The following is an 18,663-nucleotide window of genomic DNA, read 5'->3' as shown; positions in this document are numbered from 1 at the left end:
TCTCGTCTCGATTACTGTAACGTATTATTTTCAGGTCTCTCTATGTCTAGTATTAAAAGTTTACAGTTGGTACAAAATGCGGCTGCTAGACTTTTGACAAGAACAAGAAAGTTTGATCATCTGTATATACCTTTATATACCTATATACATACATTCCTATACTGGCTCACCTGCACTGGCTTCCTGTGCACTTAAGATGCCACTTTAAGGTTTTACTACTTACGTATAAAATACTACACGGTCTAGCTCCATCCTATCTTGCTGATTGTATTGTACCATATGTCCCCACATCTGCGATCCCCTCCAAGGTTTCTCATTGTCATCCCATTGGGTTGAGTTTTCCTTGCCCTGATGTGGGATCTGAGCTGAGGATGCCGTTGTGGCTTGTGCAGCCCTTTGAGACACTCGTGATTTAGGGCTATATAAGTAAACTTTGATTGATGATTGATTGATTGCGTTCTGGTGGTTGGAGGGCAGGATTGTGTCGATCTCTGTGCTGCGCTCAAACAACCACGTTAGCGGTCTAATCATAGCTTATAATTGTTTGTTGTGTGGCAGACAAAGCAGGATAAAAACAATGGGTAACAATATATTGACAACCCTGTAACAAATACTACTTCAACCGGCAGCGGGATAGGCTCGAAACTAAAATTATGCTCGCACCTTGAAGGATACAAAAAGCTGAGACACCTCGTAATTGCAATTACTCGTCAGTTGAAGTACCACTGTGTATTACTTTTGAACAAATATGAATGAGTGTCAGGGGAGTGGGACCTAAAATAGTGTATAGAACAACCTCTAGCATTTATGCTAGAATTTAGACAGTTTAAAAGGGCTTTTGTTCAGTCCTGCAGAGAACACACCGTTTTGTGCATCTGTAGCTTTAATGCTAATGAACTGTGTTTATACACACCTGTCTCCAACAGTGTTCATTTTGACAGCAGTTTTGATTTAGTTTTAGTCAGTCTTTTGACGAAAATGTATTTTAGTTTGTCAAATTTTAGTCATCTAAATTGATTTAGTTTTGGTATAGTTTCAGTCAATGAAATCACACAACATTTTAGTCAGCTAAAATTCCAGTAAATTAAGTCGAATAAAATAAAAAGTATAAAAGATAAGGCCTCTTTAAACTTGATTTCAAAGCACCTTTATTTTAGTCTGCCTGCAAAGCATTTGTTTAGCACAAAAGTAGCATGATCTTAGGGTCAGGAATGATGTAATTAGTAATTTTTTGTTCCACACGTCAATGCCAATAACAATCTTTAAGGCACTTTTTTAAATGAAACAGCGTTATGATGTATGCTTTCATCATTATTTATGAGCGTGGGAGAACCGGAAGCAGAAAATACACATTTGTGGCGGGGCACATTTCATCCACCCATCCATTTTCTACTGCTTGTCCCTCTTGAGTCGCAGAGGGGCTGCAGCCTTTCATTTGTTAACAAATGTCGGCTTCAAATAAATAAACAGAAACCAGTCAATCCTCATCCTTTTTATGCTGTGCGTGTGACAAAAGTGTGTTGGACCACATAAAAAGATTTAGAAGTAAATAAACGATTCCTTGAGGCAGAGAAAATGTATTATATATATTTTAATAAATTGGTTATATGGTAAAAGAATTAGCTTTACCTTACAGTTGTGTAGATGTCACAAAGACTCGCCTGCTGATGACATCATAAAGCATCAAAAATTAAATGCGTCTTCTTCACTTTCTCTTAGGCATACACATTATGTGTGGAACATGTTAAACCCAACTTCCTTGTCTCACAAGAAAAATCATCTGATTGGCTCTACTTCATATCCAACTTCCCACCCCTCTTTTATATGTATGCTGTTCAAGAGCTGTGATTGGATATATTCCAAACTTGTCCCACCAATCTACAAGACAAGATTAAATAGGATTGGATTTCGTTTCTGTCAACATTTTCACCTCCTTATTGGTCGCCGAAAATGTTGATTAATTTTGTCAAGTTTTGGTCAACGTCCGTTTTGTTTTGATTAATTATCGTCTTGTTTTCATCAGGGGAAAGTAGATTGTTAATGATAACTAAGACGAAAATAAGGAAAGTAGATTGTTAATGATAACTAAGACGAAAATTATTAGTCAACACAACTAACACTGGTCTTTAACAAATGCTTTTGTGCACTTTCGTCACTATTTACATATGTACTGAACACTATCTCTGCACTTGGCCAACGTAAAAGATGCCATATAACAGAACCTACAATATAACATTAAAGAGGACAGGAAACAAACATTATCAACACTAGCATGGCTGCTTTTTGGTGAGCTACAGTGCAAACATTTTAACAGCAACATTATGCTAGTTTAGCCTTTTTGCTGAAGAAAAACAAAATGGTCAAACTTACATCTGACGGATAACTGCCTGAGCTCCATGATACAGTATATCTTGAGAAGTGTAGCAAAGCCTACCCCCTTTTTGTTTTTTTTACAAAAAAGTGGTGTACATGGTGAGAGCTTGTCTACAAGAAGCTAAGAACAGGTCAGAGGCGCTATCAAGTTACTGATAGTGTTTTCCTTCATGACATCATAAAAAAATGTAATTTCAAAGGGAACTGTTTGAAGAGCGATAATGTCATGAAAAAGTCAGTTTTGCATACTGGAAGACATTAAAGCAAAACCACAAACATTAGCACAAGATTGTCATTGTACATTTGCAAAGTCTCATACAGACCACTTTAAACCTTCAACAACTGCTACCTCAAACAAACAAACAGTGGCGGCAGTTCAACAACCACAAACCTCTGCAAACATTTGCTAAATGACAGCAAGCCACAAAAACAAACTGAAACAAACTGATGGGGTTTGTGTTTGGCGGCTTCAATAAAAAAAAAGAAAACAGCCTCCCAAAAAAATGTTTTGCAATCAGAGGGTGTGGCCCACAATAACAAAGAAGGGAACGATACCATTTGAGGAGTGAGAAAAAGAGGCTATGAATTTTCCGTGCAGACGACACAAACCCTCCTTCATACCAGCAGGAGATAATGTGGCTCATCTGTCTTCTTGCCCTCCTTTCCACCCCATCTTTTGATCACGCAGCAGCAAAAAGTAGCACATACACAACCTATTTGGCCCAAAGAAGTGACCTTAATTTGCCAGGATCATTTTGGTGTTGGCCAATCAATCCAAAAAAACACATTAATCGGTAATATTCACCGCAGAGATATACATTTGGACTGGTCTACCTACAGTTTATCGACCTACTGGACTTAAAAATAGCTTTTTCCCTAGCGTAACATAATAATAAAAGAAAAAAAGTAGATTTCACTACACATTTTAAAAGCTAGAGCTCAGTCCACTTATCTGTCAGTCAGCTTGGGACGTGGGAACTGTAAGTTGGATTGTTTACCGTACTTTTTCTTCAGACGCTAGGCTAACCTAGCATGATGTTCCTGTTAAAAATGTGACTGTAATGTTAGCACTGTAGCTCACTAGTGTTGGGCATTGTGTAGGGATGTAACGATAAACGGTTTTAATGATAACCGTGGTAAAACTCCTGACGGTTGGCATTACAGTTTTTAATTAAAATTAACGAAAAAACCATGATTGATAACTGCACTTTGATGAACTCACGGGCTGACAGGCACGAGTTTGCTAGCTTAAATGCTGACATGAAAAGAAGAAAAATTACCATCTTTCTCCATGAAGAAATAACATATAATCTAAACCATATAATCTAAACCTACCGTATATAAATCTATGCTGTCTGAGCAACTAAGCTAGGGGTTCTTAACTTTTTTATCTCGGGTCCCAACTTTTCCACTACAGAGGGGTCTGGATCCCACTCAAATATTATCACTGAATTGGTAATCTTACTCTTGATTTTTTTAAATTATATGAAACCATGTGTTAATCACATATATTATAATTTATTTAACACATACAACTTTGGCTTAGGTCAGGCTGATTAGAAAAATAAATACTAACCAAATATACTGCATAACATTCATTGTTGTGTACTTGCTTGTTTGTATCCATAATTAATTTACACTTAATTTCCTAAGAAAAAAATTATACAAATACAGGAAACTTCACCTGCAATGTCCAGTATCCAGTATTTATTTCACAGTCACACTTGGTGGATTTTTTTTTTTTTTTGCTAAAAAGTTATTGAATAGATTTCAACTCACTGTATAGTTTTGGATCGTAATGTTCTAAAAATAAAAAATAATATTGTCCCTGAATTGTATCGGCAAGCACAAATTCTGAATTGAACGAATCAAATCATTGTTAAAACGAATCGTTACACCCCTATATTAGACACTATAATAATGAGGACTAATGCTCAACTTTATCTATTTCCCTACGCCAAGAAGATTCAGGGTTTGTACACCTTTTCCGTGGCCAAATTCAAGCACTTTTTAAGGACTTTCAAGATAAAAATGTTCCAGTTTTTCCAGTACCCTTCAAAAGGCAAAAACCAGTGTGAATCAATCCATAGCCTTGTTGTTTGAGGTCACCAAATGCTGTCTGTAGGAAAAATACGGAAAATCTGCTAAAACCGAAGCCTAACGTTGAACCAGCAGTTATCATTAACTGAATGGGGCATAGAAAATGAAGCAGTGTTTCTGCAGACTATTCAATGTCATCGGTGTTTGCAAACGTTGTTTACTTGTTAGTTTGTAACATCATCATTCATGTACACATCATTCCTTACAATAAATAACATTAATAATTGTTTACTTGTTTGTTCGTATCATAATTCATGTATACATAGTTCCTTACAATAAACAACATTAATTATTATTATAGTTTACTTGTTTGTTTGTATCATAATTCATGTAGACATCATTCCTTACAAGAAATAACATAATTGTTTACTTGTTTGTTTGTATCATAATTCATGCATACATCATGTTCATTAAAACGTCAACCTCCCGGCATGATGGACCGATGCACCACTGTCTTCTTGGGGGCTACAGAGAGCCGTAAATATACGGCTCTGGCATGACAACAACCTAATGTAAGGGCTCGTGCAAAGCCAACAGATCAAGCGTGTAGCTTTCATTTTTAAGGAAACGTATTTAGAGTGAGGGAAGAGTGGATCGTGAAATCGACAGGCGGATCGGTGCGGCATCTTCAGTAATGCGGACGCTGTATCGATCCGTTGTGGTGAAGGAGCTGAGCCAGAAGGCAAAGCTCTCAATTTACCGGTCGATCTACGTTCCCATCCTCACCTATGGTCATGACCTCGGATAAGTGGAAGAAAATGGATGGATGGACTTATTTAATGTTTTTCCATTTTATAATTAGCCTATTGAGTCAGACAGAAATATGAAAATTTCCAAGCATTTACAAGCACTTCACCCAAAATTCAATCATTTTTCAAACCTTGAAAGCACAACATTCAAATTCAAGCATTTTCAAGGTTTTTAAGCACCCGTACGAACCCTGAAGTTTGCTTGTCTCAATGGTTAATAAGATAGAGGTCGTCCGGTGATATGTAGTCGGTACCAACTGGGCAGAACTGCTGAAAATGACAATAAACGTGTGCCGCTACGTTTCATAACCTCAATGAGGTTGCACAGATTGTTTATCTCACACGTCGGTGGGTCTCGACTGCTGACGCCAAAATATCAGGCCGCTGCCGCTAGACTGCTTATGAAAACATACAAGACACATCCATTCCGCCATATGAATAATACAACGTTCCTGCGCCCCTCACAAAAGGCTACCCACACACTCGCGCATACTAAGCGGTGATGGGACAGTACATGTCAAACACCCCTGTGAGAGGCGCTCATTGAGAAGACGTGAGCCCCTCGTCTCCTTTCCAGGACAACAAGCCGTCTATTCCACCCGAGAAAGGATGTGGCTGAACAGCATCATTTTGAGGTCAGCGGGTCACTGCGGCACGCCGGGACAGGATTCAAGCGGGAGATGAAGTGACGCCTCGGTAATGGAGATACTGAGAGCAGGGGGAGAGGAGAGAGACCACAGCAAGAGGAGAAGGGGGGAAATGCTGCTATCACAACACCAATATGGCAGGACGTGTCGTGCGGAGAGCAGGAAGAGGAAACTGGACAGATATAGATTTGGTAGGACACTTGTGGAAACATGTCTGTTCCATTAGTGGCCTCTCTGGCAGCTCATGTACTTATCAAAGCGTGCACCTTGGCTCTATTTCCAAGCCTTATTTGATGTGCACAATACTAAGCTCCAGGAGCAGAAAACAACTTGCAAACAAGCAGTTTCTAGTAACTGTGACAAGCTCAACAAATTCATTCATTCTTATTTCTCAGGACATGGAAAACCCAATTTTTTTAAATGTACTGAATTCCTGTTTTCATGCCATTGTTGTACTGAGCAGAATGATAGCGAAAGTTCTGCACGGATGTAACACAACTTCCTGTAGCTTGGACAAAATGTTGGACAAAAATACCACAAAGACAATAATTGATAATACCCCTTTAAGAATTAAGTTCAAGTTAAAGTACCACTGATAGTCACACACACACTAGGTGCGGTGAAATTACTGACCCATCCCCTTGGAGGTGAGGGGAGCAGTGAGCAGCAGCGGTGGCCACGCTCGGGAATCATTTTGGTGATTTATCCCGCAATTCCAACCCTTGGTGCTGAGTGCCAAGCAGGGAGGTAATAGGTCCCATTTTTATAGTCTTTGGTATGACTCGGCCGGGGTTTGAACTCACAACCTACCAATCTCAGGGCGGACACTCTAACCACAAGGCCACTGAGCAGGTCAATACAGTGTACAATACAGAACAGTCGTACCCAACTTATCAATCAATCAAAGTTTATTTATATAGCCCTAAATCACGAGTGTCTCAAAGGGCTGCACAAGCCACAACGACATCCTCGGCTCAGATCCCACATCAGGGCAAGCAAAAACTCAACTCAATAGGGTTGAGTCTTTTGAGATAAGAGCCTTCACTCGGCTCATTGTTATGCTTTAAATTACAAGCAGAGTTACCAGTATCCTTGACAATAGGGCTCGAAAGGGCACGGGATTCCGTAATGCATTGTGGGGGCTGGGTAGCCATTGTTGCTGGAAAACGTTTTTGTGCTATTCTGATGCTATTCCGATGCATCCGAGATAAATTGTGTTTCCACATCACACTTTTAAGCCCTATGGTTTACGTTTCCAGTGAGGGTTGGACTCCGCCAGGGCTGCCCTTTGTCACCGATTCTGTTCATAACTTTTATGGACAGAATTTCTAGGCGCAGTCAAGGCGTTGAGGGGATCCGGTTTGGTGGTTGCAGCATTAAGTCTCTGCTTTGTACAGATGATGTGGTCCTGATGGCTTCATCTGGCCAGGATCTTCAGCTCTCACAGTATCGGTTCGTAGCCGAGTGTGAAGCAACTGGGATGAGAATCAGCACCTCCAAGTCCGAGTCCATTGTTCTCCCCCAGAAAAGGGTAGAGTGCCATCTCCGGGTTGGGGAGGAGACCCTGCCCCAAGTGGAGGAGTTCAAGTACCTCAGAGTCTTGTTCACGAGTGAGGGAAAAGTGGATCGTGAGATCGACAGGCGGATCTGTGCGGCGTCTTCAGTAATGCGGACGCTGTATTGATCCATTGTGGTAAAGAAGTAGCTGAGCCGGAAGGGAAAGCTCTCAATTTACCGGTCGATCTACGTTCCCATCCTCACCTATGGTCATGAGCTTTGGGTTATGACCGAAAGGACAAGATCACGGGTACAAGCGGCCTAAATGAGTTTCCTCCACTGAGTGGCGGGGCTCTCCCTCAGAGATATGGTGAGAAGCTCTGTCATCCGGGAGGAGCTCAAAGTAAAGCCGCTGCTCCTCCACATCGAGAGGAGCCAGATGAGGTGGTTCGGGCATCTGGTCAGGATGCCACCCGAACGCCTCCCTAGGGAGGTGTTTAGGGCATGTCCGACCGGTAGAAGGCCATGGGGAAGACCCAGGACACGTTGGGAAAACTATATCTCCCGGCTGGCCTGGGAACGCTTCGGAATCCCACGGGAAGAGCTGGACGAAGTGGCTGGGGAGAGGGAAGTCTGGGCTTCCCCGCGACCCAACCTCGGATAAGCGGAAGAAGATGGATGGACGGATGGATGGTTTGCGTAGCAAATGTCACGGTGAACCCCGTAAAATCCGCCCAAAACATCCGTCCTACTCGCTAGCATTAACTCATATCTAGAGAATAGACTTTCCTTTGTTTTTCCAACCATGTGAAGGAAAAATTTGAATGTAAGTAACAGTTCTGAGAAGATATTTATTGAATTAAAAAAATAAATGATCAAAAACAAGACCAAGCGTGGCACCAAGTGGGTGAAGCAATTTAAGCATATCAACAATGAGTCTAAGTTTAGCCAAGAACATTACAATAATATCTATTCGCCGACATGTATCCTTAAAGATATGGAAAAGCTGCTGATGGTGTGCTTGACAGCGAAGTAGCTGCAAGGAAATACCCTAGAAGTCCACTCTCCAACGTAAATGTTGTACTTTATTATTACTTTACTTCACATTGTGTGATTTACATTCTACTTATATGCAGCTGACGACGGCATTCCTGTCACAAACTTTTATAAACGTATTACTAACTTTAACAGGCCAACAGCAGCCCTCATAACACCGATAGCTACAACAACAACAACAACACAGCTCTTCCTCATGATACACCAGTGACGCTTACAGCGAGCAAGGTTGCATTCACAAACCTTTGTAATTATGAGTATCAATATTACAAGTTGCTTTTTGCACATTCTCTATGTTCTTTATTGCTGCACTAATTGTACCAATTTGTTGTGGATTTTACGGTGTCTTTATCTTAAATGTATTACTTTGTTATCATTTAACTTATCCATCCACCCATTTTACACCGCTTATCCGAGTCCAAATCGCGGGGGCAGCAGTCTAAGCAGAGATGCCCAGACTTCCCTGTCCCCCGGCCAAATCCTCTCGTTCCACCGGGGGTACACCGAGGCATTCCAAGGCCAGCCGTGAGACAGTCTTTCCAGCGTGTCCAAGGTCTGGCCCGAGGCCTCCTCCCAGCTGGGCATGCCTGAAACATCTCACCAGGGAGGCGTGCAGGAGGCATCCGTAGTCAGGTCCGACTAAACCCAACAGGGGGCCCTGGGGCTGAGAGAGTTTTGGGCCACCAACCGCAACAACACATCCCACTCCAAACTCAAAACCCCCCACCCCACTCCCGAAAACAAACTTTGATAAAAAAAAACTATGATTTCATTCAACAGAACAGCAACAATGCAAAAATATCAATCACTGCATTCCGCCGTCAAAATTGGGGGGCCCCTGATTGGGTGGGCTGCATTGAAGACCTACTGAAACCCACTACTACCGACCACGCAGTCTGATAGTTTATATATCAATGATGAAATCTTAACATTATAACACATGCCAATACGGCCGGGTTAACTTATAAAGTGACATTTTAAATTTGCCGCTAAACTTCCGGTTCGAAACGCCTCTGAGGATGACGTATGCGCGTGACGTAGCCCGGCGAACAGAGGTATGCCTTCCCCATTGAATCCAATACAAAAAAGCTCTGTTTTTATTTCATAATTCCACAGTATTCTGGACATCTGTGTTCGTGAATCTGTTGCAATTATGTTCATTGCATTATGGAGAAAGAAGCTGAGCAAGCAAAGAAGAAAGTTGTCGGTGCGAAACGGACGTATTTTTCGAACGAAGTCAGCAACAACAGTACACAGCCGGCGCGTCTTTGTTTACATTCCCGAAAGATGCAGTCAAGATGGAAGAACTCGGATAACAGAGACTCTAACCAGGAGGACTTTTGACTTCGATACACAGACGCCTGTAGAGAACTGGGACAACACAGACTCTTACCAGGATTACTTTGATTTGGATGACAAAGACGCAGACGTGCTACCGTGAGTATGCAGCTTTGGCTTCTAAATATTTGATCGCTTGACCGTATGTGCGCAACTTTTTTTTTGCGTATGTACGTAACTTTTTTTAAATATATAAGCTTTATGAACCTTGGGTTAGGTGAACGGTCTTTTGGGCTGAGTGATTGTGTGTGTTGATCAGGTGTTTGAATTGTATTGGCGTGTTCTATGGAGCTAGGAGCTAGCATAGGAGCTAGGAGTTAGCATAACAAAGACGTAGGTGTTTTTATGCAGGATTAATTTGTGTCATATTAAATATAAGCCTGGTTGTGTTGTGGCTAATAGAGTAAATATATGTCTTGTGTTTATTTACTGTTTTAGTCATTCCCAGCTGAATATCAGGTACCGTGAGTATGCAGCCTTGGCTGCTAAACATTTGATAGCTTGACCGTATGTGCGCGTCACGTACGTAACTTTTTAAAAATATATAAGCTTTATGAACATTGGGTTAGGTGAACTGTCTTTTGGGCTGAGTGATTGTGTGTGTTGATCAGGTGTTTGAATTGTATTGGCGTGTTCTATGGAGCTAGGAGCTAGCAGAGGAGCTAGGAGCTAGCATAACAAACACGTAGGTGTTTTTATGCAGGATTAATTTGTGGCATATTAAATATAAGCCTGGTTGTGTTGTGGCTAATAGAGTATATATATGTCTTGTGTTTATTTACTGTTGTAGTCATTCCCAGATGAATATCAGGTACCGTGAGTATGCAGCCTTGGCTGCTAAACATTTGATAGCTTGACCGTATGTGCGCGTCACGTACGTAACTTTTTAAAAATATATAAGCTTTATGAACCTTGGGTTAGGTGAATGGTCTTTTGGGCTGAGTGATTGTGTGTGTTGATCAGGTGTTTGAATTGTATTGGCGCGTTCTATGGAGCTAGGAGCTAGCAGAGGAGCTAGGAGCTAGCATAACAAACACGTAGGTGTTTTTATGCAGGATTAATTTGTGGCATATTAAATATAAGCCTGGTTGTGTTGTGGCTAATAGAGTATATATATGTCTTGTTGTATATATATGTTACTGTTGTAGTCATTCCCAGCTGAATATCAGGTCACCCCCGGCTCTCACAGCATCTTCCCTATCTGAATAGCTTCAACTCCCCACTAGTCCTTCACTTGCACTTTACTCATCCACAAATCTTTCATCCTCGCTCAAATTAATGGGGAAATCGTCGCTTTCTCGGTCCGAATCTCTCTCACTTCATGCGGCCATCATTGTAAACAATAGGGAACTTTGCGTATATGTTCAATTGACTACGTCACGCTACTTCCGGTAGGGGCAAGCCTTTTTTTATCAGATACCAAAAGTTGCGATCTTTATCGTCGTTGTTCTATACTAAATCCTTTCAGCAAAAATATGGCAATATCGCGAAATGATCAAGTATGACACATAGAATAGATCTGCTATCCCCGTTTAAATAAAAAAAATTCATTTCAGTAGGCCTTTAAGGCGGCCTTGACCGCAGTAGATGCCCGAGCCATCATAATTTATTCTATCTATAATTAGAGCATTCCAATTATTAGTCTTTTTAGTGTGAATGTCAAAAAATTCCATAAAAATAAAAAGGCATTGTGGGTTTCTTTCCAAAAATGTATGTTTAAAAATGTTTTGATACCGGTTTAGGCACCTTTTAACTTGCAGCATCACCATTGTTATACTACCGATTTGGTACTGGTATCGGTTAAAATGCTAGATGGTAGCTTCTTGTCAGCCGGGGATCTGTAAATACCGTATTTTACGGACTAGAAGTAGCAACTTTTTTCCAACGCTTTGAATCCTGCGGCTTATAAAACGGTGCGGCTAATTTTTGTGGATTTTTCTTCGCTAACGGTTATGTTTTGTACTCAACAAATAGTTTTTTATATTATGCCAAGATACTGAAAAGCTGTGTTATTGTTTATTCCATCTTTTGGACGAGTTTGCTCACTGCAAGTGCTGCGGGTTAACAATGTACTTCCTTTTTCATGCCTTGAAGCGGAAGTTAAACATCCATAGTGTTTCTGCTTGAAAGGATTCTTCATTCATCACTCCAAACTTTTATGAAATATAACTAAAACAATTCATACTTACTAAAATGTCCCATGTGTGATGTCTGTAGGAATTGTTTCATTCATATTTGTACGAGCTATATATATAATAGATATATAATCAAGCTGGCGTTGTTAGCATTAGAGAATATGCTAACATATTTATAAGTGTCTGTGTTAATATTATCAACTTACAATGGCATTCTTTTTGTATTGTTTCAGTTTCGTAAATTTACCAAAATGTCAATGTGGAGTTATAAGGTCTGTTTAACTGATTGGAGAGCTAGCTTCCGCAGCTAGTGGGTCCATGAAAAAGACTTCCGTTTTGTTTGATCAACCATTTTACTGCCGTTTGACAGGCACCAATTGGAATCAATTAAGATATGTAAAAAAAACATTTACAAAATATTTCGAACTGGTATATATATGTGGCTTATTGTCCGATGCGGCTAATATAAGTAATAATATGTTTTCTTCTAAAATATGGTAGGTGCGGCTAAAACAGCTCTATAACCTGGAAAAAAGGGTAAATACAGTGTCAGCCAGACCGGATCGGCACTTGTGATCGGCAATAGATGGCAATCAGCCGATACTGATCCGTATCCGATCGATCGGTACATCCCATCCCTGCTGCTCTCGACCGCTGACGGGGTCCTGACCCACTATTTCAAGAAACATTGCTTTAAAAGTTCATAAAGACTTTTTTGATGCTATTTTTGACAGACAACAATGACATATTCAGCCTTTGCTGTCTTTGTTTTTTTAAGTTATTTTTACCTCGAAGCAAGACACACATGGACTAGTTCAGGGGTCGGCAACCCACAATGTTGAAAGAGCCATATTGGACCAAAAATACAAAAAAAAAAATATGTCTGGAGCCGCAAAAAATTTAAATCCTTATAAAATGAAGGCAACACATGATGCAACTGTCTATATTAGCAATATTAGCCTACTATCAAAGGCTGACACAAATCTTCGTTGACAGAAATGTTGTATTTTAATTTTTATTCTACACATTTTTCAACATTGGAAATCATTAGTAAAATGGAGGCTTCTCACGGGATGAGATAATTTCTGGAAATTACTAAGAATGGCCAAAGGTAAAGATGTGTGTGTCCAAGTTTAAGGAAATTTCTTCTAATGGATTTTTTACAATCTTTGCAAGCTGGGTAACGTTTGCTGTGGTCTGGAACAACATGGCACACAAACAACTATGAGAAATCAGAATCAGAATCAGAATCAGAATCAGAATCAGAATCAGAATCAGAATAGTTTTATTGCCATTGTTTGAGAACGGGTTCACAAACTAGGAATTTTTCTTGGTGCAATCGTGCAACATAAAACACATATAACACATATTTGGTAATAAAAAGAGCTGTAACTGGGCTTTCAGATCATGTTATAGACTTAGAAGGAATTCAAGGAATTCAAGGAGCTAAATGCAGCCAATATTACATACAGATGATGTGTCATGAGACATGCAAATATATATTAAAATACACAGAGGACATAAGTAAAGGAAATGACATGCAAACTAAATTATATACAAAGAGGATACAAGTAACAGCTATTAATGAGCTCAAATATAGCTACAAACGAGGCATAATGATGCAATATGTACACACAGCTGGCCTTAATAGCATGTTAGCATCGATTAGCTTGCTGTCATAGATTGACCAAATATGCCTGATAAGCACTCCAGCAAATCAATAAAATCAACAAAGCTCACCTTTGTGCATTTACACACAGTAGTGTTGTCCCGATACCAATATTTTGGTACCGGTATCAAAATTATTTTGATACTTTTCGGTACTTTTCTAAATAAAGGGGGCCACAAAAAATGGCATTATTGGCTTTATTTTAACAAAAAATCTTAGGGTACATTAAACATATGTTTCTTATTGCAAGTTTGTCCTTAAATAAGCAGCTTAGTGAACATACTAGACAACTTGTCTTTTATTAGTGAGTAAACAATCAAAGGCTCCTAATTTAGTCTGATGACATATGCAGTAACATATTGTGTCATTTTCCATTCTATTATTTTGTCAACATTATTAAGGACAAGTGGTAGAAAATGAATTGTTAATCTAATTGTTCATTTACAGTTAATATCTGCTTACTTTCTCTTTTAACATGTTCTATCTACACTTCTGTTAAAACGTAATAATCACGGTCCCTTTCAGAGGCGGTATAGTACCGAATATGATTCATTAGTATTGCGGTACTATACTAATACCGGTATAGCGTACAACCCTAACGCACAGCATATAACATTTGGTGGACAAAATTAGACAAAGAAGGAGTGGCATAAATCACGTCTTTCTGTGGCAGCATCGGAGACAGTTGTACATGTAAACAAACTATGGTGAGTTCAAGGATCGCTGAAATTAGTAGGACAAAATGGTGCTTACCAAATACTCTCATCAGTGAAGCATGTATAACATAAACAGTGTGATTTCTAACAGTTAGGAAGTTTTGTGTCATGTTTAGAAAATATATTAAAACAAAAAAGATATATTTTTTTTCATCTTTTTACATTTTCACACATCTTTGAAGGAGGTCCAGGGCTGCGTTAAAGAGCCACTAGGGCGGCGTTAAAGAGCCACATGCGGCTCTAGAGCTGTGGATTGCTGACCCCGGGACTCGTTAAACAAGCACATAGCTGCTGCATTGGTGTGTCAACTCAGCTGAGCAATCAGACTCTACCGTGACGTGTGCTGTCTAACAACTTAATGACAACAAGCAGTTCGTGTGGCGGACCGGTACTTTTCAGAGGCGGTATAGTACCGAATATGATTCATTAGTATCGCGGTATTATACTAATACCGATATACCGTACAACCCTAACGCATAGCATAAAACATTTGGTGGACAAAATGAGACAGAGGAGTGGCATAAAACACGTCTTTCTGTGGCAGCATCGGAGAAAGTTGTACATATAAACAAACTACGGTGAGTTCAAGGATCGCTGAAATTAGTGGGACAAAACGGTGCTTACCTAATACTCTCATCAGTGAAGCATGATGAGAGTTGTACTTGTGCAATGACAATAAAGACCGACCTACCTACAACATAAACGGTGGGATTCCTAACAATTAGGAAGGTTTGTGTCATGTTTAGAAAATATATTAAAACAAAAAATATATTTGTTCCTTCATCTTTTTACATTTTCACACATCTTTGAAGGAGGTCCAGGGAGCCACTAGGGCGGCGTTAAAGAGCCACATGAGGCTCTAGAGCTGTGGATTGCTGACCCCGGGACTCGTTAAACAAGCACATAGCTGCTGCATTGGTGTGTCAACTCAGCTGAGCAATCAGACTCTACCGTGACGTGTGCTGTCTAAACAACTTAATGACAACAAGCAGGTCGTGGGGCATGACAGTGGGACATCGTGGAAGTCACTTTGTAGTCATGTAGTTGTCACGCTGCAAATAAAAGTGCTCCAGCTCTGGGGAATTGACATAAAATAGTCCCCCTACTAATATATTGCCATAATGGCGGGAGGAATACAAACATTAGCTTTAATGGAGCACAGGTACCTTCAGAGAGCTCCAGCTCCAGCTCCGCCAGCCTGGCCCGGACCTCCGCCGGTAGGGTCATAGCGACAGCCGGTGTGGGCTCCAGCGTCACGGCCAGCACACCAGCTGAGGTTCTCTCCGCCATCCCAAAAAAATTTAAAAAATATGTATCCACGGGTTTGCTTCACAATAAAGCTAGCTTTTGCCACTTCCACAAAAAAAAATAGGTATTGCTCACGGGCGTGGGGAGAAAACAGGGTGCGTCTCTAAGTCCCGAACCATGACACGGCTAGCTAGCACACGCTGGCGGCGACGTGTTGCCATCGAGCGGGAAACGAGTGTTGGCACCCGGGGCGACGGCTGTGTTTACCAGCGGCGGTGGTGGTGGTGGTGCCACACTGCCCGGGCTGCGTCCTGCAGTGACGGCTGCCTCACTTCAACTGTGGCGAGAACTCATTCAACTCAACCATCGCTCGCCATTGCATCACAGCAGCACAGCCCAGCGAGCGCTCACCTGTTAGGGCGAGGCGGGAAGACACTGCCCCCTAGCGGCGCGACTCAGCAACCGCACAAACCTGATTTTTTGAGACCATTGTATTGTGTGGATATTTTTTTTATTATGGGCCTGCTGCAATGCAAGCATCCCATATTATTATTGCTCATACTTCAACTTTTAACTTTTTTTATTCTCAAACCTGATTTATTGAATTGTATTGTGTGGATATTTTTTTATTATGGGCCTGCTGCAATGCGAGCATCCCATATTATTATTGCTCACACTTCAACTTTTTACTTTTTTAATTCTCAAACCTGATTTATTGAATTGTATTGTGTGGATAACTTTTTATTATGGGCCTGCTGCAATGCAAGCATCCCATATTATTATCGCTCATACTTCAACTTTTATTATTCTCAAACCTGATTTATTGAATTGTATTGTGTGGATATTTTTTTATTATGGGCCTGCTGCAATGCGAGCATCCCATATTATTATTGCTCATACTTCAACTTTTAACTTTTTTAAATTCTTGTTCCGCACGTTTCTCTTACACTTAATACTTGTTATACCGTCGGAAAGGGGCTGTTCGCTGATTGCGGCCTTTTAAATAGGGACCATTTCGTGTTACCATGGCGACACTATTCATGAATAAAAACAAAAAATGGGCCACTAGAATGGGTACGCACCTTTATAATGGCGAATACACTATATTGCCAAAAGTATTTGGCCATCTGCCTTTACTCACATATGAACTTGGGGGTTAAATCACCAAAAATGATTCCCGGGCGCGGCCACCGCTGCTGTCCACTGCTCCCCTCACCTCCCAGGGGGCGATCAAGGGTGATGGGTCAAATGCAGAGAATAATTTCGCCACACCTAGTGTGTGTGTGACAATCATTGGTACTTTAACTTTAACTGGTATAGCTCGGTTGGTAGAGCGGCCGTGCCAGCAACTTCAGGATTGCAGGTTCGATCCCCGCTTTCGCCATCCTAGTCACTGCTGTTGAGTCCTTGGGCAAGACACTTTACCCACCTGCTCCCAGTGCCCCCCACACTGGTTTAAAAATGTAACTTAGATATTGGGTTTCACAATATAAAGCGCTTTGAGTCACTTGAGAAAAGCGCTATATAAATATAATTCACTTCACTTCACTTTAACTTGAAGTGCCATCCCATGGAATTGTCAAAATGTGTTGGCATCCTGGAGCAATTCAAAGTTTCTTTCACTGGAACTAAGGGGCCAAGCCCAACTCCTGAAAAACCAACGCCACACCATAATTCCTCCTCCACCAAATTTCACACTGCCCAAGGACACAACGGCAGTGATTTTGGATGGCAAGAGGCAGGGAGCGAACCCGCAACCCTCAAGTTTCCGGCATGGCTGCTCCATGCCCACCACACCATGCCACCCCTCCATCACTCCTCATATATTTTTAACACTAACCTTTCAAAATCAGCAATGGATTAAATATTCCTAACCTCTCTGCAGATATACCTTTTTCCAAAATCTCCTTTACTCACTGGAGTGCCTTCAGGGGTACTCGTACCCGCAATTTAGAGCCTGTGTTCCAATGTGCAGGTGTCACACCCAAATCTGGCCCAACGCCTCAGTTTCTGTGGCTGGTAAAAGCCTGAAAATAGTGAGTATTAATAAGGAACTTTCATCTTACTTGCTAAATGTGTATTTTATTTTTATTTTGACAGCAAGATACACACTTGTGTGGTCTTGACAGGAAGTGGTCACACCTTTCCTGCTGCACACCTGAGTGCAATGAACAGCAGGTGTTGTAGCAGCCCTTAAATAGATCAGTGTAGCGACAACAAGAGTGGAGTTGGATGAGTGAGTGCATGACCAAATGGCTTGTGACTTTTGTGTGAGGTAATGTTACCTTTTGTCCAGTCTGACTTCTTGTTGTGTTTGCTGACACGTCATCTTCTTCCTTCAGGGTTCTTGTGCTCTGGCTGGGAGCCTCTGGACACTATGTGATGGGTAAGAACTTGTGGTTCTGTGCACTGCCTAAACCAGTGTTTTTCAACCACTGTGCTGCGGCACACTAGTGTACCGTGAGATGTTGTTTGGTGTGCTGTGGGAAATTATGTAATTTCACCTAATTGGTCCAAAAATATTTTTTGCAAACCAATAATTATGATCCACAAATGTGCTGTTGTTGAGTGTGTGTGTGCTGTCTAGAGCAGTGTTTTTAAACCACTGTGCTGCGGCACACTAGTGTACCGTGAGTTTTGTCTGGTGTGCTGTGGGAGGTTATGTAATTTCACCTAATTGGGTTAAAAATATTTTTTGCAAACCAGTAATTATAATCCGCAAATGTACCAAGTGTCTGTGCTGTCTAGAGATCGGCAGAGTAACTGTTTAATACTCTTCCATATCGGTAGGTGGCAGCAGGTAGCTAATTGCTTTGTAGATGTCGGGAACATGGTTTGTCGTGATCACAATATGCAGATGACAGCGGGAGGCAGTGTGCAGGTAAAAGGTATCTAATGCTTAAACCAAAAATAAACAAAAGGCAAGTGCCACTAAGAAAAGGCATTGAAGCTTAGGGATGACTATGCAGAACGAAGCTAAAACTGAACTGGCTGCAAAGTAAACAAAAACAGAATGTTGGACGACAGCAAAGACTTACAGTGTGTGGAGCAGCAGACGGTGTCCACAAAGTACATTCGTACATGACAATTAACAACAAAATAGGAGTGCAAGACAAGAACTAAAACTCCAAATAA

At 40.9% G+C, this 18,663-nt stretch overlaps 1 protein-coding gene across 5 annotated transcripts in view; it reads right to left on the bottom strand.

Moving 5' to 3' along the window:
• dip2a (disco-interacting protein 2 homolog A) overlaps window positions 1–15,940 on the bottom strand; it is a 222,984-nt gene extending 207,044 nt beyond the window's left edge. For 2 of the 5 annotated variants that reach the window (XM_062070064.1, XM_062070065.1), the window contains exon 1: window positions 15,447–15,938. In XM_062070064.1, coding sequence (XP_061926048.1) covers window positions 15,447–15,570 — 124 coding nt within the window. In that variant the 5' untranslated portion in view covers window positions 15,571–15,938. Of the gene's footprint in view, window positions 1–1,629; window positions 1,763–2,370; window positions 2,508–15,446 lie in introns of those variants that run through there. The other 3 variants (XM_062070068.1, XM_062070066.1, XM_062070067.1) reach the window with 3 other exon arrangements.
• Window positions 15,941–18,663: the final 2,723 nt, after the last annotated feature.

Source organism: Entelurus aequoreus, linkage group LG14 (genome assembly GCF_033978785.1).
Source record: "Entelurus aequoreus isolate RoL-2023_Sb linkage group LG14, RoL_Eaeq_v1.1, whole genome shotgun sequence".
Classification (NCBI taxonomy): domain Eukaryota; kingdom Metazoa; phylum Chordata; class Actinopteri; order Syngnathiformes; family Syngnathidae; genus Entelurus; species Entelurus aequoreus.
Note: the sequence above shows the minus strand (reverse complement) of the source record. Positions and strands in the feature narration are given on the sequence as shown.